Here is a 27,500-nt window from a genome sequence, read left to right as displayed (position 1 = left end):
GAACCGGAAATGGATCTGACGCAGGCGTCGTCCGCCATGGAGGCTGACATCACTTCCGGGACATTCTTCATTGAACTGCAGTTACATAATAATGGAGTGGTATGCGCAAGCACGCATTTATTTACGCAAATACGCGCGTACGCACGCACGCACGTACGCACGCACACACTCGCACGCACACGTACACACACACACAAGCACACACACACACACGTAAATGTACACACACACACACATGCAAAGACACACTTGCATACACACACACACACACACACACACACACACACAAACACACACACACACACACACACACACACACACACACACGTAAATGCAGACACATACACACACACACACACACACACACACACACACACACACATACATACACACACACACACACACATACACACACACACACATACACACACGCAAACACACACACAAACACACACACACACACACACACACACACACACATACACACATACACACACACCTTTCAAGGCAGATCTTGCTAAGGAACCAAGCAACTTAAACCAAATCTGTCAAGCTGCAGAAACTCCAGGTAACGAAATTCACCGTCGGCCTGGCTCCCACACTCCAGCCTGCACCACCACCACCACAACAACACCGCCACCACCACCAACAACGACAACGACAGCTACTTCAACACCAGGAACAGCGACAGCGCCGCGCGACAAGAAGAGGTGCAGGGGATGAGGGGCTGGAGCTGGACGTCAAGACTGCCGCTCCCCAAGACACGTCCTCCACCTATTCCGCTGGTCAGCACACCGCCCACTCACACACACTCACACACTTTCATTCTTTTTACATTGAGTCAAGTTTTGACTAAATGTTTTAACATAGAGGGGGAATCGAGACGAGGGTCGTGGTGTATGTGTGTGTGTGTGAGTGTGTGTGTGTGTGTGTCTGTCTGTCTGTGCGTGTGTGTGTGTAGAGCGATTCAGAGTAAACTACTGGACCGATCTTTATGACATTTTACATGAGAGTTCCTGGGTATGATATCCCTGGACACAATTTTCATTTTTTTGATAAATGTCTTTGATGACGTCATATCCGGCTTTTTTGTAAAAGTTGAGGCGGCACTGTCACACCCTCATTTTTCAATCAAATTGATTGAAATTTTGGCCAAGCAATCTTCGACGAAGGCCGGACTTCGGTATTGCATTTCAGCTTGGTGGCTTAAAAATTAATTAATGACTTTGGTCATTAAATATCTGAAAATTGTTTAAAAAAAACTATAAAACGATCTAAATTTACGTTCATCTTATTCTTCAACATTTTCTGATTCCAAAAACATATACATATGTTATATTTGGATTAAAAACAAGCTCTGAAAATTAAAAATCTAAAAATCATGATCAAAATTAAATTTTCGAAATCAATTTAAAAACACTTTCATCTTATTCCTTGTCGGTTCCTGATTCCAAAAACATATAAATATGATATGTGTGGATTAAAAACACGCTCAGAAAGTTAAAAACAATAGAGGTACAGAAAAGCGTGCTATCCTTCTCAGCGCAACTACTACCCCGCGCTCTTCTTGTCAATTTCACTGCCTTTGCCATGAGCGGTGGACTGACGACGCAACGAGTATACGGTCTTGCTGAAAAAATGCATTGCGTTCAGTTTCATTCTGTGAGTTCGACAGCTACTTGACTAAATGTTGTATTTTCGCCTCACGCGACTTGTTCTTTTTCATTGTTATTACTTTATGGCCCCATCGCTGAGAAATCCGGGTCGCTTCCTCCCAGTGGAAAGGTAGCAGCAACGGAGTCGCGCAAATCAAGTGTGTGCGTTTTTAGGTGGACTCAGCCACCTGAACTTACGGCAGAATGGCCGAGGTCTTTAAAGTGACACAGCGGTGACACGGGGGTGGAACGTGGATACCTTCTCTGAGTCTTCAGTGTAAATCTAATCCCGTGTCCGTCCCGGCGCGGATTCGAACCTGTGACCCGAAGATCACAAGTCCGGTACTCTACCAACTGAGCTACCGGGCCTCAAACAGCACTCTACCCACTGAGCTACCGGGCCTCAAACAGAACGGAACCTGTTTTGAACACGTCTGTAAGACGTTTTGAACATAGAGAATACTACATGGCTTGCTGTGTCGTACCAGATTTACACGAGTTGTTTTTTTAAATAGTGAACTGCGAGCGAAAGCGAGCTGTTCACTATTTGAAAAAGCAACGAGTGTAAATCTGGTACGACACAGCAAGCCATGTAGTATTCTGTTTATCCTACATTATATACTTCTGTGCCAGATCTAACTAAAAGTCACCGACAGCGCTATTGCCTTTGGATCAACCCGCTTTAGAACTTCAAACCACTTTACTCAATTTGACATTCATTCCTCCGCCATGACACACACTCTCAAACTAGGACAAAGTAGTTCGCCTTTGTTAACACTGTTAAGTTTAATATTGAACATTGATTAAATAAATTCGAACAACGAAATGATGGTCACTTCAAAATATACCAGATAAAAAGAAAAGCAGTGGCCACAGGATAAAAGAAACCAAAAGGAACAACAACAGCAAAGCATATCCTTCCGCGATAGGATGACAGTCAAGTCGGAGCCAGGCGAGTCGACAGCTTTCAGATGGTCACTTCTCGGTTTGGTGACTGGACAAATATTGGTTGATGTTGATGGTACCAACGTGCACAGGCCTTGCAAACAGTGTTGTTAGCGTTTGCTGGGATGTGATTGTGGCAGTGGCAGGGGAGACGGCTGGAGTTGAAGTGGCCGTGCGAATCCAATGTGTCGTCTGCCGACACTGGCGACAGCTCCGAGACCGGTGCAGTGCCGTTTAGCATCAGACTGAAGCCACGGTGTTCCTCTTGGGAAATGCTGCTTAACGTTGTTGTGCCCAGATAGCTGCATTATTTTGGTCGGAGGAACGTTATTCTCGGAAAGTTTCTGCACTAGGAACTGGCGTGCAGAGTGGTTGGTGTAGATCTACCTCGGGTTGATGATCCCAGCTTTTCTTCACATGTCGCCCTGGCTTTGGTTGTGGATTGTCTTTCGCAAAATTGGAGATATTCTCTAGATCTGCCATTACTGTCTTCATGCAAGGACACGTCTCCTCACTGCATGTGCCTGTGAGGTGTCACGCTGCGCAGACCAAAGTTGACTGTGTTTTGCCACCACAGAGTATTCAGGATTACTTCTGGATCTGCGACTCCGAGCTGTTTTGTCTGCCACAGCTTGTCAACATCTTCATCTTTCAGCGGTTGAGCCCTGTTAGGTAAGTTGCCACAACCTTCCTGTTTAACAATCTTCTGCTTTGTCTTCACGACTTCTCTCAGTTACAAGTGCAAATTCGGGGCCGTCTATAACGGGTGCACAGTACTTTTTAGACTTCAACTGTCGATGGATGCTGCTGAGAAGGCCCCTCAGCGTGGGGATGGTTCATACTCTTTGCCATCCGGTTTTTTCAAACTCATGAAAAGAGAGCAGAGAATTTTGCATAATTTTGTGGTTGGATGGTGCTAATGTTTCTTTTGTCCCCGTGTTTCGCCATAAACGTCGATAGGCGACGTATATCGTAAACCGTTTTTCGGAGAGTGTTCTTGTTCTTGTTTGTCTGAACGAATGAGTCTATTGGAGAAAAATCATAAATCATGGATGACTCGCTTTTTTCTTCATCGACTTCGTCATTCGCGTCATCGCCAAACATGTCTTCGAACAGCTCATCACTCAAAAATTCTTTCAGTGTTGACAAATCGGTTTCGTGGCAGTTGCCATTTTGTTGCAAAAGTAGTTCTTCATGAATATGTAATTACTAATTTACATAGCATGACCTTCCGGTTGACCTCATTTACATGATATACACACGTGTGATTTGAACGATTTTTATCTCACGGGTATCTCTCTCACGTATGTAGGATAAACGTCTGTAACAAGCTTTGAGCACGTCTGTAACAAGCTTTAAACACGTCTGTAACAAGTTTTGAACACGTCTGTAACAAGCTTTGAACACGTCTGTAACAAGCTTTGAACACGTCTGTAACAAGTTTTGAACACGTCTGTAACAAGCTTTGAACACGTCTGTAACAAGCTTTGAACACGTCTGTAACAAGCTTTGAACACGTCTGTAACAAGCTTTGAACACGTCTGTAACAAGCTTTGAACACGTCTGTAACACACTTTAAACACGTCTGTAACAAGCTTTGAACACGTCTGTAACAAGCTTTGAACACGTCTGTAACACACTTTGAACACGTCTGTAACACACTTTAAACACGTCTGTAACAAGCTTTGAACACGTCTGTAACACACTTTGAACACGTCTGTAACACACTTTAAACACGTCTGTAACAAGCTTTGAACACGTCTATAACAAGCTTTGAACACGTCTGTAACAAGCTTTGAACACGTCTGTAACAAGCTTTGAACACGTCTGTAACAAGTTGTGAACACGTCTGTAACAAGTTGTGAACACGTCTGTAACAAGCTTTGAACACGTCTGTAACAAGCTTTGAACACGTCTGTAACAAGTTTTGAACACGTCTGTAACAAGCTTTGAACACGTCTGTAACAAGTTGTGAACACGTCTGTAACAAGCTTTGAACACGTCTGTAACAAGTTGTGAACACGTCTGTAACAAGTTTTGAACACGTCTGTAACACACTTTAAACACGTCTGTAACAAGCTTTGAACACGTCTGTAACAAGCTTTGAACACGTCTGTAACACACTTTGAACACGTCTGTAACACACTTTAAACACGTCTGTAACAAGCTTTGAACACGTCTGTAACAAGCTTTGAACACGTCTGTAACAAGCTTTGAACACGTCTGTAACACACTTTGAACACGTCTGTAACACACTTTGAACACGTCTGTAACAAGCTTTGAACACGTCTGTAACAAGCTTTGAACACGTCTGTAACAAGCTTTGAACACGTCTGTAACAAGCTTTGAACACGTCTGTAACAAGCTTTGAACACGTCTGTAACAAGTTTTGAACACGTCTGTAACAAGTGTTGGTATTGTTGTGGTAGTCATGATGATAGTGTGATGAACAGCTTCAGCAGATTTGTGTTCGTTATGTTATAGAAGAGACAACCCCTTATTAATCAGGTTCAGTGATATGGCATTTGTGACAGGGATTTTTAATGTATTTGTTGCAATTTATGCGTAATTATAGTTTATAACTGTGCATACCATTTATGTTATTTTAACGAAATTCAAAAATGATTCTGTTATTTTAACCCTTATTGTAAGGGCATGTGGCCTGAGGCAATTAAAGATGTGTTCTCGGTGTGTGTGTCAGGCAGTTAAAGATGTGTTCTCGGTGTGTGTCAGGTGCCATGGCGGGGCTGGGTATCTCTATGGTGATTATTGGCTACGGACTGGCCTTCATCGTCACCTTGCTGACCTACCGCCGTGTCACTGCCAGACACACACTGGACGTCGACAACCCGCTCACCGAGATACGCCCTTCTGCCGCGCAACTCAGCTAGTCCCAAACACACTGGACGTCGACAACTCTAGAAAACTAGTCTTGGGACAGACAGAGATACACCCCTCTGCCGCGCAACTACTCTAGACCGGCACATTATGCTTAGTTATTCTTACGTGTCGTCACATTATGCTTAGTTATTCTTACGTGTCGTCACATTATGCTTAGTTATTCTTACGTGTCGTTAGTGTGTGAGGAGAAGAGACTGAAGCCTGTCCTGAACTGAGCGTAGCTGAGCCTTGTGTCAAAGGAAAGTGCAGGGTATCAGGAACACAGTGGTACCAACATCAAGAGTTGCAGAGTCTCAGGAACACAGCGGTACCAACATCAAGAGTTGCAGAGTCTCAGGAACACAGCGGTACCAACATCAAGAGTTGCAGAGTCTTAGGAACACAACAGTACCAACATCAAGAGTTGCAGAGTCTCAGGAACACAGCGATACCAACATCAAGAGTTGCAGAGTATCAGGAACACAGCGGTACCAACATCAAGAGTTGCAGAGTCTTAGGAACACAACGGTACCAACATCAAGAGTTGCAGAGTCTCAGGAACACAGCGGTACCAACATCAAGAGTTGCAGAGTCTCAGGAACACAGCGGTACCAACATCAAGAGTTGCAGAGTCTCAGGAACACAGCGGTACCAACATCAAGAGTTGCAGAGTCTCAGGAACACAGCGGTACCAACATCAAGAGTTGCAGAGTCTCAGGAACACAGCGGTACCAACATCAAGAGTTGCAGAGTCTCAGGAACACAGCGGTACCAACATCAAGAGTTGCAGAGTCTTAGGAACACAGCGGTACCAACATCAAGAGTTGCAGAGTCTCAGGAACACAGCGGTACCAACATCAAGAGTTGCAGAGTCTCAGGAACACAGCGATACCAACATCAAGAGTTGCATAGTCTTAGGAACACAGCGATACCAACATCAAGAGTTGCAGAGTCTCAGGAACACAGCGGTACCAACATCAAGAGTTGCAGAGTCTTAGGAACACAACGGTACCAAACTCAAGAGTTGCAGAGTCTTCGGAACACAGCGGTACCAACATCAAGAGTTGCAGAGTCTTAGGAACACAGCGGTATCAACATCAAGAGTTGCAGAGTCTCAGGAACACAACCGTACCAACATCAATAGTTGTAGAGTCTTAGGAACACAGCGGTACCAACATCAAGAGTTGTAGAGTCTTAGGAACACAGCGGTACCAACATCAAGAGTTGCAGAGTCTTAGGAACACAGCGGTACCAACATCAAGAGTTGCAGAGTCTTAGGAACACAACGGTACCAAACTCAAGAGTACTGTTCAAGACACAAAGATGCACTAGACAATTGAAAACTGTGATGTTCGTACGTATTAGTTGACTTTACCTCCACCTGAAGAGATTCGTCCTGCCATTGACAAGCAGTTCATTTCGTTTCTTGTACTTTACTTGGATTGTACCATTGCTGGGAAATTCGGGTCGCTTGTGTGTGTGTGTGTGTGTGTGTGTGTGTGTGTGTGTGTGTGTGTGTGTGTGTGTGTGTGTGTGTGTGTGTGTGTGTGTGTGTGTGTGTGTGTGTGTGTGTGTGTGTGTGTGTGTGTGTGAGACACACAGATAGACAGACAGACAGATAAACAGACAAACATCATTTATTTATTTTTGTATTGTAATGTTTAATTTTGTTTTAGCCATGCGCATCATTGTGGGGCTTTTAATTTATCAACATGTATCGCGCATTATCCCAAATATGATATGATTTGTAGATAAAAATCCTAAACTAGGTTTATTGTTCTACATATAAACATGTTTTCGGTGTACATAGCTGGCAGACAAGACAGAACAAACACACAATATCGGAACTGACTCACAGACAAGACAGAACACACACACAATATCGGAACTGACTGACAGACAGGCAAGACAGAACACACACACAATATCGGAACTGACAGACAGACAAGACAGAACACACACACAATATCGGAACTGACTGACAGACACGACAGAACACACACACAATATCGGAACTGACTGACAGACAAGACAGAACACACACAATATCGGAACTGACAGACAAGACACAACACACACACAATATCGGAACTGACTGACAGACAAGACAGAACACACACAATATCGGAACTGACAGACAGGACAGAACACACACAATATCGGAACTGACTGGCAGACAAGACAGAACACACACAATATCGGAACTGACAGACAGACAAGACAGAACACACACAATATCGGAACTGACTGACAGACAAGACAGAACACACACACAATATCGGAACTGACAGACAGACAAGACAGAACACACAATATCGGAACTGACTGACAGACAAGACAGAACACACACACAATATCGGAACTGACTGGCAGACACGACAGAACACACACACAATATCGGAACTGACTGACAGACAAGACAGAACACACACACAATATCGGAACTGACTGACAGACAAGACAGAACACACACACAATATCGGAACTGACTGACAGACAAGACAGAACACACACACAATATCGGAACTGACTGACAGACAAGACAGAACACACACACAATATCGGAACTGACTGACATACAAGACAGAACACACACACAATATCGGAACTGACTGACAGACAAGACAGAACACACACACAATATCGGAACTGACTGACAGACAAGACAGAACACACACACAATATCGGAACTGACTGACAGACACGACAGAACACACACACAATATCGGAACTGACTGACAGGATAGAACACACACACAATATCGGAACTGACTGACAGACAAGACAGAACACACACACAATATCGGAACTGACTGACAGACACGACAGAACACACACACACAATATCGGAACTGACTGACAGGATAGAACACACACACAATATCGGAACTGACTGACAGACAAGACAGAACACACACACAATATCGGAACTGACAGACAGACAAGACAGAACACACACACAATATCGGAACTGACTGGCAGACAGGACAGAACACACACACAATATCGGAACTGACTGGCAGACAAGACAGAACACACACACAATATCGGAACTGACTGACAGACAAGACAGAACACACACACAATATCGGAACTGGCTGACAGACACGACAGAACACACACAATATCGGAACTGACTGACAGACAGAACACACACACAATATCGGAACTGACTGACAGACACGACAGAACACACACACAATATCGGAACTGACTGACAGACACGACAGAACACACACACAATATCGGAACTGACTGACAGACACGACAGAACACACATACAATATCGGAACTGACTGGCAGACACGACAGAACACACACACAATATCGGAACTGACTGACAGACACGACAGAATACACACACACAATATCGGAACTGACTGACAGACAAGACGTAGAGGTTACATGCCGAGTCTCAGTGATTATTAAAAATAATGGTCGAAGTTAGCGGATCATGAAACATGCGAGCTTCAGCGAGTTTTTTCATGACCGCGAACTGAGACCATTATTTCTAATAATCACTGAGACGAGGTGTGTAACCTCTTTATTCCCCCTTTCTTCAGTTATTCAAAGAAAACAGGAGTTTTTGTGCGAAAGTTTGATCGAATCCGAATCACTCAACCAGTCAACCTGCGCAGGCGATCGATTAATGCGCGGTTGTATAGTTCCGTGCAAATCATTCTATTCTGTTAACACTTCTTGTCAGTTTCCCTGTTTTAGACTAAAATCAAGTACACAGATAAGCTGTTATTCTGCTGTGGCGGTAAAGGCAGATATTGTGTGTTCTGTTTATGTTTTAGTATCGCTTAAGATAATGTTCTTTCGTCAAATGGGACTAGCAGACGAACTTTTGCACCCGTGTTCCAACGTTAATTACTGTATGAAGTTCAGTTTTCTGGGGAAAATAGTGTATGAAACCGCTTTATGTTGTTTAAATTGATGAGATGTGTGCATTTGGTTGCGTGTGATCTGTTTATAAAATGAAATATTGTTGAAAACTGACCGTCGGATTGCAGTCAGTGTTGTCGAAGAAACTGCGTTAAAAGAAGGGGAACTACTCTTGTCGGCTAGAGTATGAGTTACTTGCCTTGGGAATTTGCTTGTGATGAACGGATTGTGCACGGCAGATCTAGATTCAGAAAACAACCGAACTCATGGATTTTATATGGAGATTCATGTGTTCAGGCCTGTAGTTGTTAATTTAAATGCGGTATGTTTGTATTGTTTGCTCCAGAAATGTATACTTCGTACATTAGAGCGTTTGGAACTTTTCAGTCGCAAAAGTAGTACCGAAACAGAACAGCTTCTCAACCCATTGCACTATCGAGGATTCAGGCTGTTGCTGGCTCGTTATTTGTTTGGTTGCTGGGTCATTATCGAAAAATAACTAGCTCTACAAGTTTACAGAGGTAAAGAAGCAGAGGGGGGAATAAAGAACACACACACACAATATCGGAACTGACTGACAGACAAGACAAAACACACACACAATATCGGAACTGACTGACAGACAAGACAGAACACACACACACAATATCGGAACTGACTGACTGACAAGACAGAACACACACACAATATCGGAACTGACTGACAGACAAGACAGCACACACACAATATCGGAACTGACAGACAGACACGACAGAACACACACACAATATCGGAACTGACAGACAGACAAGACAGCACACACACACAATATCGGAACTGACTGACAGACAAGACAGAACACACACACAATATCGGAACTGACAGACAGACAAGACAGAACACACACACAATATCGGAACTGACAGACAGACAAGACAGAACACACACACAATATCGGAACTGACAGACAGACAAGACAGAACACACACACAATATCGGAACTGACTGACAGACAAGACAGCACACACACAATATCGGAACTGACAGACAGACAAGACAGAACACACACACAATATCGGAACTGACAGACTGACAAGACAGAACACACACACAATATCGGAACTGACTGACAGACAAGACAGCACACACACAATATCGGAACTGACAGACAGACAAGACAGAACACACACACACTATCGGAACTGACAGACAGACAAGACAGAACACACACACACAATATCGGAACTGACTGACTGACAAGACAGAACACACACACAATATCGGAACTGACAGACAGACAAGACAGAACACACACACACAATATCGGAACTGACTGACAGACAAGACAGAACACACACACAATATCGGAACTGACTGACAGGCAAGACAGAACACACACACAATATCGGAACTGTCTGACAGACAAGACAGAACACACACACAATATCGGAACTGTCTGGCAGACAAGACAGAACACACACACACAATATCGGAACTGACTGACAGACAGGACAGAACACACACACAATATCGGAACTGTCTGGCAGACAAGACAGAACACACACACACAATATCGGAACTGACTGACAGACAGGACAGAACACACACACAATATCGGAACTGACTGACGGACAAGACAGAACACACACACAATATCGGAACTGACTGACAGACAAGACAGAACACACACACAATATCGGAACTGACTGACTGACAAGACAGAACACACACACAATATCGGAACTGACAGGCAGACAAGACAGAACACACACACAATATCGGAACTGACAGACAGACAGGACAGAACACACACACAATATCGGAACTGACTGACAGACAGGACAGAACACTCACACAATATCGGAACTGACAGGCAGACAAGACAGAACACACACACAATATCGGAACTGACTGACAGACAGGACAGAACACACACACAATATCGGAACTGACAGACAGACAAGACAGAACACACACACAATATCGGAACTGACTGACAGACAGGACAGAACACACACACAATATCAGAACTGACTGACAAGACAGAACAAACACACAATATCGGAACTGACTGACAGACAGGACAGAACACACACACAATATCAGAACTGACTGACAAGACAGAACACACACACAATATCGGAACAGACAGACAGACAAGACAGAACACACACACAATATCGGAACTGACTGACAGGCAAGACAGAACACACACACAATATCGGAACTGACAGACAGACAAGACAGAACACACACACAATATCGGAACTGACTGACAGACAAGACAGAACACACACACAATATCGGAACTGACAGACAGACAGGACAGAACACACACACACAATATCGGAACTGACTGGCAGACAAGACAGAACACACACACAATATCGGAACTGACAGACAGACAAGACAGAACACACACACAATATCGGAACTGACAGACAGACAAGACAGAACACACACACAATATCGGAACTGACTGACAGACAAGACAGAACACACACACAATATCGGAACTGACTGACAGACAAGACAGAACACACACACAATATCGGAACTGACTGACAGACAAGACAGAACACACACACAATATCGGAACTGACAGACAGACAAGACAGAACACACACACAATATCGGAACTGACAGACAGACAAGACAGAACACACACACAATATCGGAACTGACTGACAGACAAGACAGAACACACACACAATATCGGAACTGACTGACAGACAAGACAGAACACACACACAATATCGGAACTGACTGACAGACAGGACAGAACACACACACAATATCGGAACTGACTGGCAGACAAGACAGAACACACACACAATATCGGAACTGACTGGCAGACACGACAGAACACACACACAATATCGGAACTGACTGACAGACAAGACAGAACACACACACAATATCGGAACTGACAGACAGACAAGACAGAACACACACACAATATCGGAACTGACAGACAGACAAGACGGAACACACACACAATATCGGAACTGACAGACAGACAAGACAGAACACACACACAATATCGGAACTGACTGACAGACAAGACAGAACACACACACAATATCGGAACTGACTGACAGACAAGACAGAACACACACACAATATCGGAACTGACTGACAGACAAGACAGAACACACACACAATATCGGAACTGACTGACAGGCAAGACAGAACACACACACAATATCGGAACTGACAGACAGACAAGACAGAACACACACACAATATCGGAACTGACTGACAGACACGACACAACACACACACAATATCGGAACTGACAGACAAGACAGAACACACACACAATATCGGAACTGACTGACAGACAAGACAGAACACACACACAATATCGGAACTGACTGACAGACAGGACAGAACACACACACACAATATCGGAACTGACAGACAGACAAGACAGAACACACACACAATATCGGAACTGACTGACAGACAGGACACAACACACACAATATCGGAACTGGCTGACAGACAAGACTGAACACACACACAATATCGGAACTGACAGACAGACAAGACAGAACACACACACAATATCGGAACTGACTGACAGACATTGTCAACACAACAAAGAGCACGTGAAGCAAATGGGTTTCTGGTTTGTTTCGTGTGTCGCTGATAAAGTCAGAAAGACCGTGTTACACACACACACACACACACACACACACACACACACACACACACACACACACACACACACACACACACACACACACACACACACACACACACACACACACACACTAAGACACACGCAAACACACAGCCACAGCCACACACATACGGAAACACGCACACACGCACGCACACACATACACACACACTAACACACACACACACACACGCACGCACACACACGCACGCACACACACGCACGCACACACACACACACACACATACACACACACACACACACAAACACACACACACACACACAGAAAGACAGTTCCAACCATTCTAGAGTTAAAACATACACTCGGCATACGGATGTTTGTTTTATTGACTGTACAGCTCACTCTATGACAGCATGCGCAAACACGCGAGTAAAAGCAGACATACTGTCAACTGGCCGCTCACTCCAGCCTGATACTAAAGCAGTCTTACACAACATATATTCTTTTTTTTTGCGGTTGGCTTGACAAAACAGAGAAAGATGAACCCGACAAGCGAATACCTATGTCCTTAAAGGTTTGGTTGTTTTGAGTGTTGTCGTCAGGCAATATGATTTACATATATAGTTATATCCCATTTACATTAATTAGAAAATTAAACTAGACTTACGCTAGGAAGTTGAAGTTTAATTGAAATTATTAAGAGTCTATTGACAGGAACGGAGGAGTTACGTGAGTATTGTGCGCGCATGAGCAAGAAGTCAATGTTAAGAGCTGTGTGTGGTCACTAGACTGACGACTTATAGGGAGGGTCAGTTTATTGAATCATCATAAATCTACTGACAAGGGAGGGACGTAACTCCTCCGTTCCTGTCAATAGACTCTTAATAATTTCAATTAAACTTCAACTTCCTAGCGTAAGTCTAGTTTAATTTTCTAATTATTATTCATCTATTGACTACGTCACTACGTAGTCACGTGAGACTTCAGAAACAGTCTATGTGAACTCACACTCAATCAGACAATTAAAGAGTTCTAACTTTTATTCTCAAAGTAACCATCAAGAATTATCTGACCAAAATTTGAAACAGAAACATCTTTCTTGTAGAACTTAACAAACACTCTGTCACTTGCCCAACTACCAGCTTTGAGTATAGTTTTCAAGGGCACACCTCTCTTTTCTGCTGCACTACAACTCGCACTTCGTGTGGAATGTGCTGTGTATTTCTTTGTGTCTATGCCAGCACTCCGTAACACAGCTTTGATCCACCTGGAAAAAGTCTGTTTTCCTACAGCACAATGAGGTTTTGAATAACTGATGAAGAGTTGCTTCCCTTTCCTTAAGGGCTTAGTTACAGTCAAATATTTCTTCAAGTGACGTACAGGACAGAGTTTCTCATTATCTGTGAATTCGAGTATTTCAGCAGGTTCTGTGTGAAACCCAGGTTTAGTAGTCTTATGCTTGCTTGAAAACACTATCACACACTTCTGATCAAAAACTCTGATATCATCCACCATTAAAGAATGTAGAGCATGTCCCCTTTGACCTGTGACTAAAGCTACTAACATACACGTTTTCAGTGTCAGTTCCTTCAAAGAAAGTTCATGCAGTTGATGAAGCTTGTCAAAATAGTCTAATACAACATTCACATTCCAGGTGTCAGTATACTTAGGGAAAGAAGGTCTTTCTTCAAAAACACCTTTAATCACTCTGCACACAACTGGATGACTTCCTATCGTCTGACCCGATAGCATGGGTAAGTAAGCTGACAACGCACTACGGGCAGAATTGACAGTACTATAACCTGCTCCAGCGTCAAACAGCGAAGCAAGAAAGTTAGCTACTCTTGCAGGTGAAGCTATGTCAGCATCAAAACTATTCTCTGAAGCATAAGATCGCCATTTTGAAATATAGCAGTTATACACAGCTTGAGTCGATGATCTGAAAGACTGAATCATCAGGTCTGCAGCACGTTGTGAGAAGCCTTCCTGGAGATAGCGTTCCCTGATACATTGCATACCAGAAGTCGAAGGGAACGATGAAGAGGGTGCAGTTTGCCCGGGTGAGAAGGTAGCGTCAAGAGTTCCTTCCCTTCCATCTCCACTGGTTCCTGGATCAGGAGATTGTTGAGCAGAGGCCACCAAACCTGCGTCGTCCAGCGTGGAACCACCACCACTCCAATGCCCATGTCTTGACGAATCTTCATGAGAACTTGTGTGATAACACTGAAAGGAGGAAATGCATAAAACTCAACATTTCCCCAGTTCATGGAAAAAGCATCTACAGCAAATGCTTCTGGGTCTGGCTTGTAGGACACATACCTGTCCATTTGTTTGTTTAACCTGGATGCAAACAAGTCAATAGTAGGCTTCACCTGCAAAGAACTGAGAGCCTGAGTTAATACTGTCTCATCCAGCTTCCACTCTGTATCCAGATTTATTTTCCTTGATTCAGAATCAGCAGCAGTGTTATCTTTCCCTGCAATATGAGCTGCACTTAGCCAGATATCATGAGTGATGCACCACAGCCACATTGTATTTGTAATAGAGTCACACGTATCCGAATGACTAGTACCCATGTGATTGATACAGGCAACAGCCGTGGTATTGTCAACAAGAATGCGCACATGCTTACCAATAAGTTGATCCTGAAAGCACAGCAGTGCAAAGTATGCCGCTTTTAACTCAAGGTAATTAATATGGAACTGTGTTTCAACAGGCAACCATAAACCACCTGACTGTGCGTCTCCAAGTGCACAGCCCCAACCTGTGAGACTAGCATCAGAAGAAAGAGTGATATCTGGTGCAGACTGGTGTATGTTGTTGTAAGAAGCCGACACATTATCTATCCACCACTGTAGTTCTGACTTTGCAGAAAAAGACAGACTCATGCAACAATCAAAATCCCCTTTACTGCTAGCAAGCGCTGCTTTTTTCTCCTTTTCAAGCTGTCTGTAGTATAGAGGCCCATATTTCACTGCAGGGAATGCCGCTACAATTTTCCCTATGACTTTGGCTAAGTATCGTATTGTCATTGAGAGTTTGGACATTGCAGTCTTACAACACGAAAGCAGGTCTGCACTCCTATCAGGTGTAAGAGTGGTAATCATCTGCTTTGAATCTATGATTACCCCAAGATACTGAACACAATGGCTGGGCTCAAGCACTGACTTTCCTGGGTGAACAATGAAACCAACTGATCGCAATAGTTGCACTGTATCAATCACATTTTGCATACATGCTAGTCTTGTCTCAGCAAGTAACAGAGAATCATCCAGAAAAACGGTGGACAGATGACCTTTCTCTCTCAAGGTAGCAAACACAGGCTTCAACAATTTTGTAAATTTGCGTGGAGCAAGTGCGAGACCATTTGGCATGCAATTAAACTGCCACATCTTACCATCCCATTCAAACCTCAAAAACTTTTTGTGGCCTTCAAAGATTGGTACAGAATAGTATGCATCCTTCAGGTCTATGGAAGCCATGAAACAGTCTTGCGTCACCAATTTCAACGCAGCAGCTTGTAGCGTTTCCATCTTAAAATGATGGTAAGCTATGTCTCTGTTCAAACACTTTAGGTTAAGAATCATCCTGTGTGTGCCATCTTTCTTTGGCCGTGTAAAAACAGGTGAAACAAACTGCCCCGGTTCAAATTCGCACTGCTCTATCACTCCTTTTGCACTCAGCTTTTGAATCTCTGAATCAATTACTTTCACTTCCTGTTTGTTCAACAAAGGTTGGTTTTTAAATGGACTAGATCTAGGTGTTGATCTAGATTTATTAAACTCAAGGTGAACACCAGACACGGTTTGAATGATTTCAGGATCTGAGGTTAATGATTTCCAGATATCCAAGAACTGCTTTATTCTACCACCTTGAAAGAGAGAGGTCTCCATCTTTATATCTGTGAGCAAAGAGGAGAGACATACAGATAGTTCTCTCACCTGAGAAGTGACAGCATCGTCATTTAGTTTCTCCTGGGGAACTGCGCTCTCTGACTGTTCTTTCCCCCAAACTGCCTCTTCTGACTCTGAAATCTGTTCTGCCACTGCGGCTGTCTCATGCCTAAAAAAGGCTTTCGACCATTGTTTTTCCACGGTTTGAAGTTGAACCCTCGTCTATCCACATTCGCACCTGTACTCTGTGCATATCTGTCGAGCTCTTTGGCCTCCTTTAGCGAGTTTGACAAATTGTCACCGAACAACTGTTGGCTGCTAATTGGCACCGAGTCCGAACACAGCCCTATCATGTGTTTTGGGAGGTGTGGGCGTAGCGCATAGCGACGTCTTAGGGAGAGCTCTCTGCTGGCATGCCCAAGCATAGCGAGAGCATCCGAGTTAGCTTTGACAATGGCTTTACCGGTTTTCCCGTCTTTCATTGACTTTTCTCTCTGCGCTTTAAAAAGTGCCTGCGTGGATGACGTCACTGCAGTCGCGGCTTTTATCACAGCGCGTTGGATAGAGGCTAGCTTCAGGTCCGCCTTTTTTGCGTTCACGGGCAACAGTTTCCACACTTCAGTGTTTACTTTTGGCACTTGCAACTTCTGACAGTTGATGGGCCTTGGGTATAGATCTATCCTCTCAGCGAACTTTTCTTCGCCCAGTCCTTTGGCAAACCGTTTATCAATCAAATCCGCCATTGAGGAGGCTACTGCGTCAGCAGTGATTTCTTCTCGGTCTAGTTCACCATCAATTTCTTTCATCAAATCTTCGTCCGAACAGACTATCGAGAGTACGTCATCCTCAACAAGGATTTCTCCATCAGACGAGTCTGAGCGATAATGACTATCAGATTCAGAATCCCCATTGCTCTCAGGCTGATTCGATTCGACCTTGCGCTTTTTCATGAGCGTCTTGCCCTTCTTTGCATTAGGAGCACTAGCCCCCTTTCTTTTGCAACCTTGAGGCTTTTCAGACTGTGATTCGACCAACTCAGGGCCTGTCTGTGCCTGTAACCTACTTTGCTGGCTCAGCAGCGTGGGGTTCGAGAGGGCAGCGAACTTCTTTTCCCACTTGGCATCTAATTGTTGCATCAAATCTTGGATAATTTGTTGATTCGCTTGTTCCGAGCTAGGCTTCGGATTAGGTCTATCTCCTGACTCAGCAGGCCCGGCTTTCTCATTATCATTCATTTCCGACACACAACACAGGTGGAACCGGTCACAAGCCCTCAACGATTTAAATCACTTATGAAAAAAGGAGCAACTCACCGTACAAACGAATTCCAAACACAAAACGTTAATACACAAACACTTTGCAGTCGAAAAAGAATTAGTCCTGCACAAAACCAGTTCGATGAACCACGATTTAATCCATGGTGTGGAACAGCTCGTCCATTACCTTCAAGCTCTTACCGCCAATTGACTTCTTGCTCATGCGCGCACAATACTCACGTGACTACGTAGTGACGTAGTCAATAGATGAATAATAATTACAGCTGTAGGCTACATGAGTGTTGCCGGGTGAATGTTTTCGTAAGCTGACTATCCCATTATCTAAGAAGCGGACAGCCAAACCTGCAAACACACGTAACCTCTATAAAGCGACACAAACACAATCAAATTGCCAAGTCCACACAAGAAAACCAAGTGCACAACATTTGGAGCAACACGCTTTGAATTTGCTAGCATGGTCAAAGTCACAATTTTGTGATTTTGACGTCACGGAAAACGTCACAAGTTGGTGATTGTGACGTCACGGGAAGCAACAGTTGGTGGTTTTGAATAAGTTTGATATTAAGACCAAGCACAGAGTGAGTGATGCTATTCCACAGTATGACAGGTGAGACGTGTTGAGTTGACAGCAGGGCAGCGAGCTGTACAGGAGGCGATTGTAGCAGGTGTGTCTAACAGATGAGGTTGGTGTGGTGCTTGACGCTGTTGAACAGCTGAAAACACAACGCAAGGCACTGTGAAAAACAACACTCAATCAATCAATCAATACGAGGCTTATATCGCGCGTATTCCGTGGGTACAGTTCTAAGCGCAGGGATTTAATTTTATGATTTTATTTTATTTTATACAATTTATATCGCGCACATATTCAAGGCGCAACAAAACACAACACAACAAAACACAGCGCAACACAACGCAACACAACAAAACACAACACAACGCAACACAACACAACACAGCGCAACACAACGCAACACAACACAACACAACACAACACAACGCAACACAACTCAACGCAACTCAACACAACGCAACTCAACACAACGCAACACAACACAACACAACACAACGCAACACAACTCAACGCAACGCAACGCAACACAACACAGCGCAACACAACATAACACAATAACAATATAGTTGTCTCTCTGGTTGACACACCATGTCACGTGACCAACGCTTTAAACTGACCTTGGTCCAGTAGGTCGTGAACTCTGGTTCTGTCACACTGTCATCAGCTGCAAGAAGAAAGCCACAGTCGGTCATTCAGTCCACAATTCACCCATTGTCTACCCTCATGTCCATCTGAATATTAATTAATCAGAAAGTCAACTGTAAAAGTTAATTTGTCCATCTATCCATCCATCCATTCATCTACCCATCAAATCCATCTATCCATCCACCCACCCAAGACACCCACCCAAGACGCCCACCCTCCCTCCACCCACCCACCCATCCATCCATCCATCCATCTGACGATTCAGCAGTGAGTCAACTAGTCAATTTAGTCAGTCAATCGATACATCAGAGCGTCGACTGATAAATCAATCCATTCAAGCATAGAGCCATCCATCCATCCACCTGACAATCCAATCATGCGGCAACTTGTGAATCAGTCCTTCCAGTTATCCGTCTGTTCATGTAACAGTAAGTCAACAAGTCAATGAGTTTACTCGTCTGTTCATGTAACACTAAGTCAACAAGTCAATGAGTTTACTCGTCTGTTTATTTAACACTAAGTCAACAAGTCAATGAGTTTACTCGTCTGTTCATTTAACCTTTGCCGGATGCCGCTTTTGACTACACACGCCCGACGATGCGGGTTTGTCTGAACCCATACATTTGAAAGAGGGTTTTTACCGTTTATTTCTCTAACGACGGGGTGGGTTCAGGGAAACCCACAGCGCTACTTCAGTGGGTGCATCGAGTTTCTCCCTTCACCGACTTCTTGCAGGGGAGGGAGAGGGGGAGGGAGAGGGGGAGGGGGAGGGAGAGGGGGAGGAAGAGACTGAGAGAGACTGAGAGACTAAGAAAGAGAGAGAGACTAAGAAAGAGAGAGAGAGAGAGAGAGACAAAGAAAGAAAGAGAGAGAGACTAAGAAAGAGAGAGAAAGAGACTAAGAAAGAGAGAGAGAAAGAGAGAGAGACTAAGAAAGAGAGAGAGACTAAGAAAGAAAGTGAGACTAAGAAAGAGAGAGAGAGAGAGAGACTAAGAAAGAGAGAGAGAGAGAGACTAAGAAAGAGAGAGAGAGAGACTAAGAAAAAGAGAGAGACTAAGAAAGAGAGAGAGAGACTAAGAAAGAGAGAGAGACTAAGAAAGAGAGAGAGAGAGAGAGAGACTAACAAAGAGAGAGAGGGAGACTAAGAAAGAGAGAGAGAGACTAATAAAGAGAGAGAGAGAGAGAGACTAAGAAAAAGAGAGAGAGAGAGAGAGACTAAGAAAGAGAGAGAGGGAGATTAAGAAAGAGAGAGAGAGACTAATAAAGAGAGAGAGAGAGACTAAGAAAGAGAGAGAGAGAGACTAAAAGAGAGAGAGAGAGACTAAGAAAGAGAGAGAGAGACTAAGAGAGAGAGAGAGAGAGAGACTAAGAAAGAGAGAGAGAGAGAGACTAAGAAAGAGAGAGAGAGAGACTAAGAAAGAGAGAGAGAGAGACTAAGAAAGAGAGAGAGAGAGACTAAGAAAGAGAGAGAGACTAAGAATGAGAGAGAGAGACTAAGAAAGAGAGAGAGAGAGACTAAGAAAGAGAGAGAGACTAAGAAAGAGAGAGAGAGAGAGACTAAGAAACATAGAAGAAAACTGGGAACCTAAACTACATAAAGTAAATTCATTAATAGCAACATGGTCGAAAAGAAACCTAAGTATAATGGGGAAAATTTGTATAGTCAAAACATTAATGTTGTCACAGTTTACTTACGCACTGCAATCTCTATGTGCCACAGAAAACTTCCTCAATAAGCTAAATTCATCTCTATTCCGATTTATCTGGAAGAAAAAATATTCAAACAAAAGAGCTTATGAAAAAGTTAATAGAAAAGTAATGTGCCAAGAGACAAATCTTGGAGGTCTGAAAATGATTAATGTCAAAGATGTACAAACATCATTTCTAATTTCATGGATTATGAGGCTGCTGGACGGAAGTAACGCAAAGTGGCAACAGATTCCATTAGCATCATTTTTAAATCTGGGCGAACGCTTATGCTGTCTGCGCTCAAATGTGAGTGCAGAAAATTTTAAAGGACTAGGTGCCATAAAGCAATATTTCTGGAAACAAGCTTTTATCACCTGGCTAAACAATAAACACAAGATCAAAGAAATAAGCAGTAATGAACAGCAGATAAGTGTACGCAATCAAACCTTATGGAATAATACAAATATAAGGTACAGGAAGCAAACACTATACATGAATGACTGGATAAAGGCTAAAATATGCGATGTTAAAGATGTTTTTAACGATAACGACATGTACTCTTTTGAGGAAATATGTGAACGAACTGGATATAAACAGTCTCGCCTATTTGAATATAATGCAATACAGACTGCCATTAAAGCTCTATTATTGCGTGATACGGGTCAGGCCCGTTTTGATCATATGCCATTTATACAATTATCTCCACGCCAAATCCGCCTAAAGATGTTAAATTATGAGATAAAGGAGCCAAGCTCAGCTGGATTTTGGTCGAACAAATTAAATATTACATTAGAAGATAAACACTGGAAATTAGCTAACGAATGCTCGACAGAAACCCGTCTTCGTCTATTGCATTGGAAAATTTTACACAATATATATCCCACCAATATTTTGCTACATAAGATGGGAATTCGTCAAACAAATCTCTGTCAGTATTGTAACGAAACCGACTTCATCGAGCACTTTTTTTGGCAGTGTAGAGCAGTGCAACCCATATGGCAGGAATGTCAAGGGTACATATTTAAATATACAGGCAAAAATATAAAGTTAAGCTGCGAAGAGGCTCTTTTTGGGTATTTCACACGTGATATCCCCAGAGAGAAAACCTTCATAATTAATCACCTTATATTGATATCGAAAATGTGCGTAAGCCAGTTTAAGTACGGAAATCCAAAAACTAACATGAAGATCTTATTTCAGAACCAAGCTCGACTTCGAAATCTCTAGTAAAATTGAACTGTGTATAAGAATATAGATAACTAGTAGTATTGTGCTGTTAATGTAAAGTTATTTATATATGCGCTGTATGATGTTGTGCTGAAAACTAGTACTGTAATTGGATTAATTAACTTGTTATGTATTGTCCCGCTGAAAATGTATTATATAACAGAATTATGGGAACAACAACAGCACACACACACACACACACACACGCACACACACACACACACATATGCACATACACGCAAACATTAGTTAAATTGTTGTTGAATTAAAAAGTAATTTAATGGAAATGTAACCTGTAATGTAAAAGAAAACAAAATTAAAATTTCATTAAAAAAAAAAAAGACCAATGAAGAAGGATATGCTCACCGCCCAAAAAGAAAGAAAGAAAATAAAATAAAATAAAAGACGAAAGAGGCAAAAAAAAGATGGGTTGAAGCAGCCTTGCATGCAACTGAGGTCAAAAAAAAAAAAAAAAAAAAAAAAAAGAAAGAGAGAGACTAAGAAAGAGAGAGAGAGACTAAGAAAGAGAGAGAGAGAGAAAGACTAAGAAAGAGAGAGAGAGAGACTATGAAAGAGAGAGAGAGAGAGACTAAGAAAGAGAGAGAGAGACTAAGAAAGAGAGAGAGAGACTAAGAAAGAGAGAGAGAGAAACTAAGAAAGAGAGAGAGAGAGACTAAGAAAGAGAGAGAGAGACTAAGAAAGAGAGAGAGAGACTAAGAAAGAGAGACAGAGAGAGAGACTAAGAGAGAGAGACAGAGAGAGAGAGACTAAGAGAGAGAGACAGAGAGAGAAAGAGAGAGAGAAACAGACAGATAGAGACAGACAGTCAGATAGACGGATAGACAGATAGACAGACAGACAGACAGAGCAACTGACAACAGACATACAGACAGAGAGATACGGACAGACAGAGAGACAGACAGTCTCTTGGAGACAAACAGGCAGACAGACACTGTTCCGCCGCTTTGGTAATTATGGGTGTAGCAGAACCCGCGCCGTCGGCAGAGGGATAGTTACAATCAATACTACTCTTTAAAAGTATGGGTTTGTGTGAACCCGCGCCATCGGCAGTGTCTATGTAAATTATCATAATCAATTAATCTTGATATTTTGTCATGTACACACTAACAATTTGCAGACAGAGAGCAAATTAGGTGTGTGAGAGATACTTAAAATTTCAAAACGATACCTTTAATGGTTCCAGAGTTACAATGATTTTAGTGTGTCTCTGGGTACAGGTGAACCCAGGAAGCACGGCAAAGGTTAACACTATGTCAACAAGTCAATGAATTTACTCGTCTGTTCATTTAACACTAAGTCAACAAGTCAATGAGTTTACTCGTCTGATCATTTAAAACTAAGTCAACAAGTCAATGAGTTTACTCGTCTGATCATTTAAAACTAAGTCAACAAGTCAATGAGTTTACTCGTCTGATCATTTAAAACTAAGTCAACAAGTCAATGAGTTTACTCGTCTGATCATTTAAAACTAAGTCAACAAGTCAATGAGTTTACTCGTCTGATCATTTAAAACTAAGTCAACAAGTCAATGAGTTTACTCGTCTGATCATTTAAAACTAAGTCAACAAGTCAATGAGTTTACTCGTCTGATCATTTAAAACTAAGTCAACAAGTCAATGAGTTTACTCGTCTGATCATTTAAAACTAAGTCAACAAGTCAATGAGGTTACTCGTCTGATCATTTAAAACTAAGTCAACAAGTCAATGAGTTTACTCGTCTGATCATTTAAAACTAAGTCAACAAGTCAATGAGTTTACTCGTCTGATCATTTAAAACTAAGTCAACAAGTCAATGAGGTTACTCGTCTGATCATTTAAAACTAAGTCAACAAGTCAATGAGTTTACTCGTCTGATCATTTAAAACTAAGTCAACAAGTCAATGAGGTTACTCGTCTGATCATTTAAAACTAAGTCAACAAGTCAATGAGTTTACTCGTCAGCAGTGAGACAAATTGACAGTCAATCATCCACTCTACATTCATGAGCAAAACGTGTTCCTTTCATTCAGACAGCCATACTGTGCCTTTCGGAGTGATGCATGCTGGGTATTGCTAACTGTAATGACCTTGACCCTGGCATGGATCAAGGGACCGTTACAGTAAATTTAGCACAGAACGGTTATCCCCCAAATCGGCGTATGGCTGCCTAAATGGCAAAACCGGCCATGCACGTAAACACCCACTCACGAAAAAACAAGACCAGTGTACGTGGGAGTGTCAGACCAAAACACAAAAGGAGAACAAGAACAAGAAGAACACACACACACACACACACACACCACACACACACACACACACACACCACACACACACACACACACACACACACACACACACACACACCACACACACACACACACACACCACACACACACACACACACACCACACACACACACACACCACACACACACACACACACACACACACACACACACACACCACACACACCACACACACACACACACACAACACACACACACACACACACACCACACACACACACACCACACACACACACACACACACACACACCACACACACACACACACACACACACACACACACACACACACACACACACACACACACACACACACAGACTTACTGTCCACGTCCATCTGCCTGTAGAAGCCGTCGTAGTCGTCCATGGTCAGGCGGTGGTCATTGTTGACGTCATAGACGTTGTACAGCTCGTGGGACAGTCCGTCCAGCTCCGGGTCGTGACGTGTCTGGTACTTGACGTACTCTTCACGCGTCACTATGCCGTCAGGATTATCTGCACCACGCACAATCACATATCGTCACTATGTCGTCAGGATTATCTGCACCACGCACAATCAAATATCGTCACTATACCGTCAGGATTATCCTCACCTCGCACAATCAAATATCGTCACTAAGCCGTCAGGATTATCTGCACCACGCACAATCACATATCGTCACTATGCCGTCAGGATTATCTGCACCACGCACAATCAAATATCGTCACTATGCCGTCAGGATTATCTGCACCATGCACAACCACATATCGTCACTATGCCGTCAGGATTATCTGCACCACGCACAATCACATATCGTCACTATGCCGTCAGGATTATCTGCACCACGCACAATCACATATCGTCACTATGCCGTCAGGATTATCTGCACCACGCACAATCAAATATCGTCACTATGCTGTCAGGATTATCTACACCACGCACAATCAAATATCGTCACGCTCATCAGAAACATTGACATTGTTGAGGAGCTCAGCTGACAACAAGTCGCGTGAAGCGATATAAAAACCTTTAGTCAAGCTGTCGGCATCAAAGTAAAAGATCAACACCAAAAAACAGTCATCACCGATACTATATTCTGATAGTCTCGACTAACCACACCCAAAGAGCGAGACAGGTCACGCGTGCGAACACAGTACTTACTTAACCTATTTATACATTTAGTCAAGTTTTGACTAAATGTTTTAACGTAGAGGGGGGAATCGAGACGAGGGTCGTGGTGTATGTGTGTGTGTGTGTGTGTCTGTGCGTGTGTGTGTGTGTGTAGAGCGATTCAGACTAAACTACTGGACCGATCTTTATGAAATTTGACATGAGAGTTCCTGGGTATAATATCCCCAGACTTTTTTTGATTTTTTTGATAAATGTCTTTGATGACGTCATATCCGGCTTTTCGTGAAAGTTGAGGCGGCACTGTCACGCTCTCATTTTTCAACCAAATTGGTTGAAATTTTGGTCAAGTAGTCTTCGACGAAGCCCGGACTTCGGTATTGCAGTTCAGCGTGGTGGCTTAAAAATTAATTAATGACTTTGGTCATTAAAAATCTGAAAATTGTAAAACAAATATTTATTTTATAAAACGATCCAAATTTACGTTTATCTTATTCTCCATCATTTTCTGATTCCAAAAACATATAAATATGTTATATTTGGATTAAAAACAAGCTCTAAAAATTAAAAATATATACGCTCAAAAGAAAAATTGACCAAAATATTGTCACGCTCATTAGAAAAATTGACTAAAATATTGTCACGCTCATAAGAAAAAATACGTAACTCAGTGTGTGGAATTTGTGCAGTGAGTCTACAGGGGAAGCTACTGGCAGTGTACGTAGCGTGTGTTAGAGAGTACACACTCTCAGAACATCGAAAACCATTGACACGGTTATTCATTTCTGAGTTACGCTCTTTTTAGCAGAGGCCGCCGCTTTGATACAGGAAGACTTGTTTAGAGATTGTGAAGGTAAGCCAAAGCTTTTCTTGAATTGTTTTGCAGTTGTGGTGATTAAAAACGTTGATGCCAGCTCTTGAACTCTTGCTTATCCCGTTGTCAAACCCTGGAGAAAGGCAGTGTCCAACTTATAACTCAGATGAGATAGGCAGATTGTTCAGAAACCATCACTTCAAAACATTATTAATTACTCATGCAATTATCGAAGGGGCGTGACGATACGGCTTGTGCCACGCATCCACACAACCGGTGGTCAAGGTGATCTGTGTCGTCATAGTTTGGTCATAAACACAAACATTGATGTATGGATCGTTTTTTGGTTAGGTTCATTTTATTTTGTTAATGATTGAACACACCCAAATACGCAATGTTTTGTAGTTTTAGCTATCGCCGCATTAATATGAGATTTTGTTAGACTCTGAAGTCACATGGCTCAAAAAATAAAATTCCAATGTTCAATTGAAATAAACTTGGCCAAAACATTATTGCAACAAATTAAAGCATTACATCTCGTGTCATTTCCTTAAAATTGTATATGCCAGTTAAAGCTGTTTACTTCACTATCAGGATCACTATTTGGATTAAAGATATCTTTTACAGCGATCACGTGACCGCCGCTCAAATAAAGGTACCTTTAAAATCGACCAGACAAAAACGGAAGGGCCCAATTACACATCGACAAAAAAAATCACAATAGGCAAAACTTTGCAACGTTTATATAACGAGAAGAAAGTCAAATCTATTATCTACTCTAAACAGGTCGATTTGTTTAGCTAGCTTGCGTATTACGTGTGCTATTCTAGTCCTACTGATGCAGGTGTCGATCGCAAAAGCGGTAAAAAACAGGACTTTTTTCCAAGAGTTTGCTCAAAGTATGTCTAGTATGTTGGAAAAGTATTCTGGAGACGAAACAAATGTCAACAAGGAGAAAAACAAGGAACACAT

General features: G+C 42.6%; 2 protein-coding genes across 4 annotated transcripts in view; one reads left to right on the top strand and one right to left on the bottom strand.

The window, feature by feature from the left end:
* Positions 1–27,500, top strand: part of LOC138950247 (uncharacterized) — a 796,434-nt gene that overhangs the window by 746,945 nt on the left and 21,989 nt on the right. The window lies entirely within an intron of this gene.
* Positions 1–27,500, bottom strand: part of LOC138950264 (uncharacterized) — a gene marked incomplete in the record, with an annotated part of 260,344 nt that overhangs the window by 232,577 nt on the left and 267 nt on the right. The window contains 3 exon segments of the mRNA XM_070322021.1: positions 18,494–18,880; positions 19,359–19,405; positions 24,931–25,101. Coding sequence (XP_070178122.1) covers positions 18,839–18,880; positions 19,359–19,405; positions 24,931–25,101 — 260 coding nt within the window.

This window comes from Littorina saxatilis, linkage group LG16 (genome assembly GCF_037325665.1).
Source record: "Littorina saxatilis isolate snail1 linkage group LG16, US_GU_Lsax_2.0, whole genome shotgun sequence".
NCBI lineage: Eukaryota > Metazoa > Mollusca > Gastropoda > Littorinimorpha > Littorinidae > Littorina > Littorina saxatilis.
This window is presented reverse-complemented; position numbering and strand designations above follow the sequence as displayed.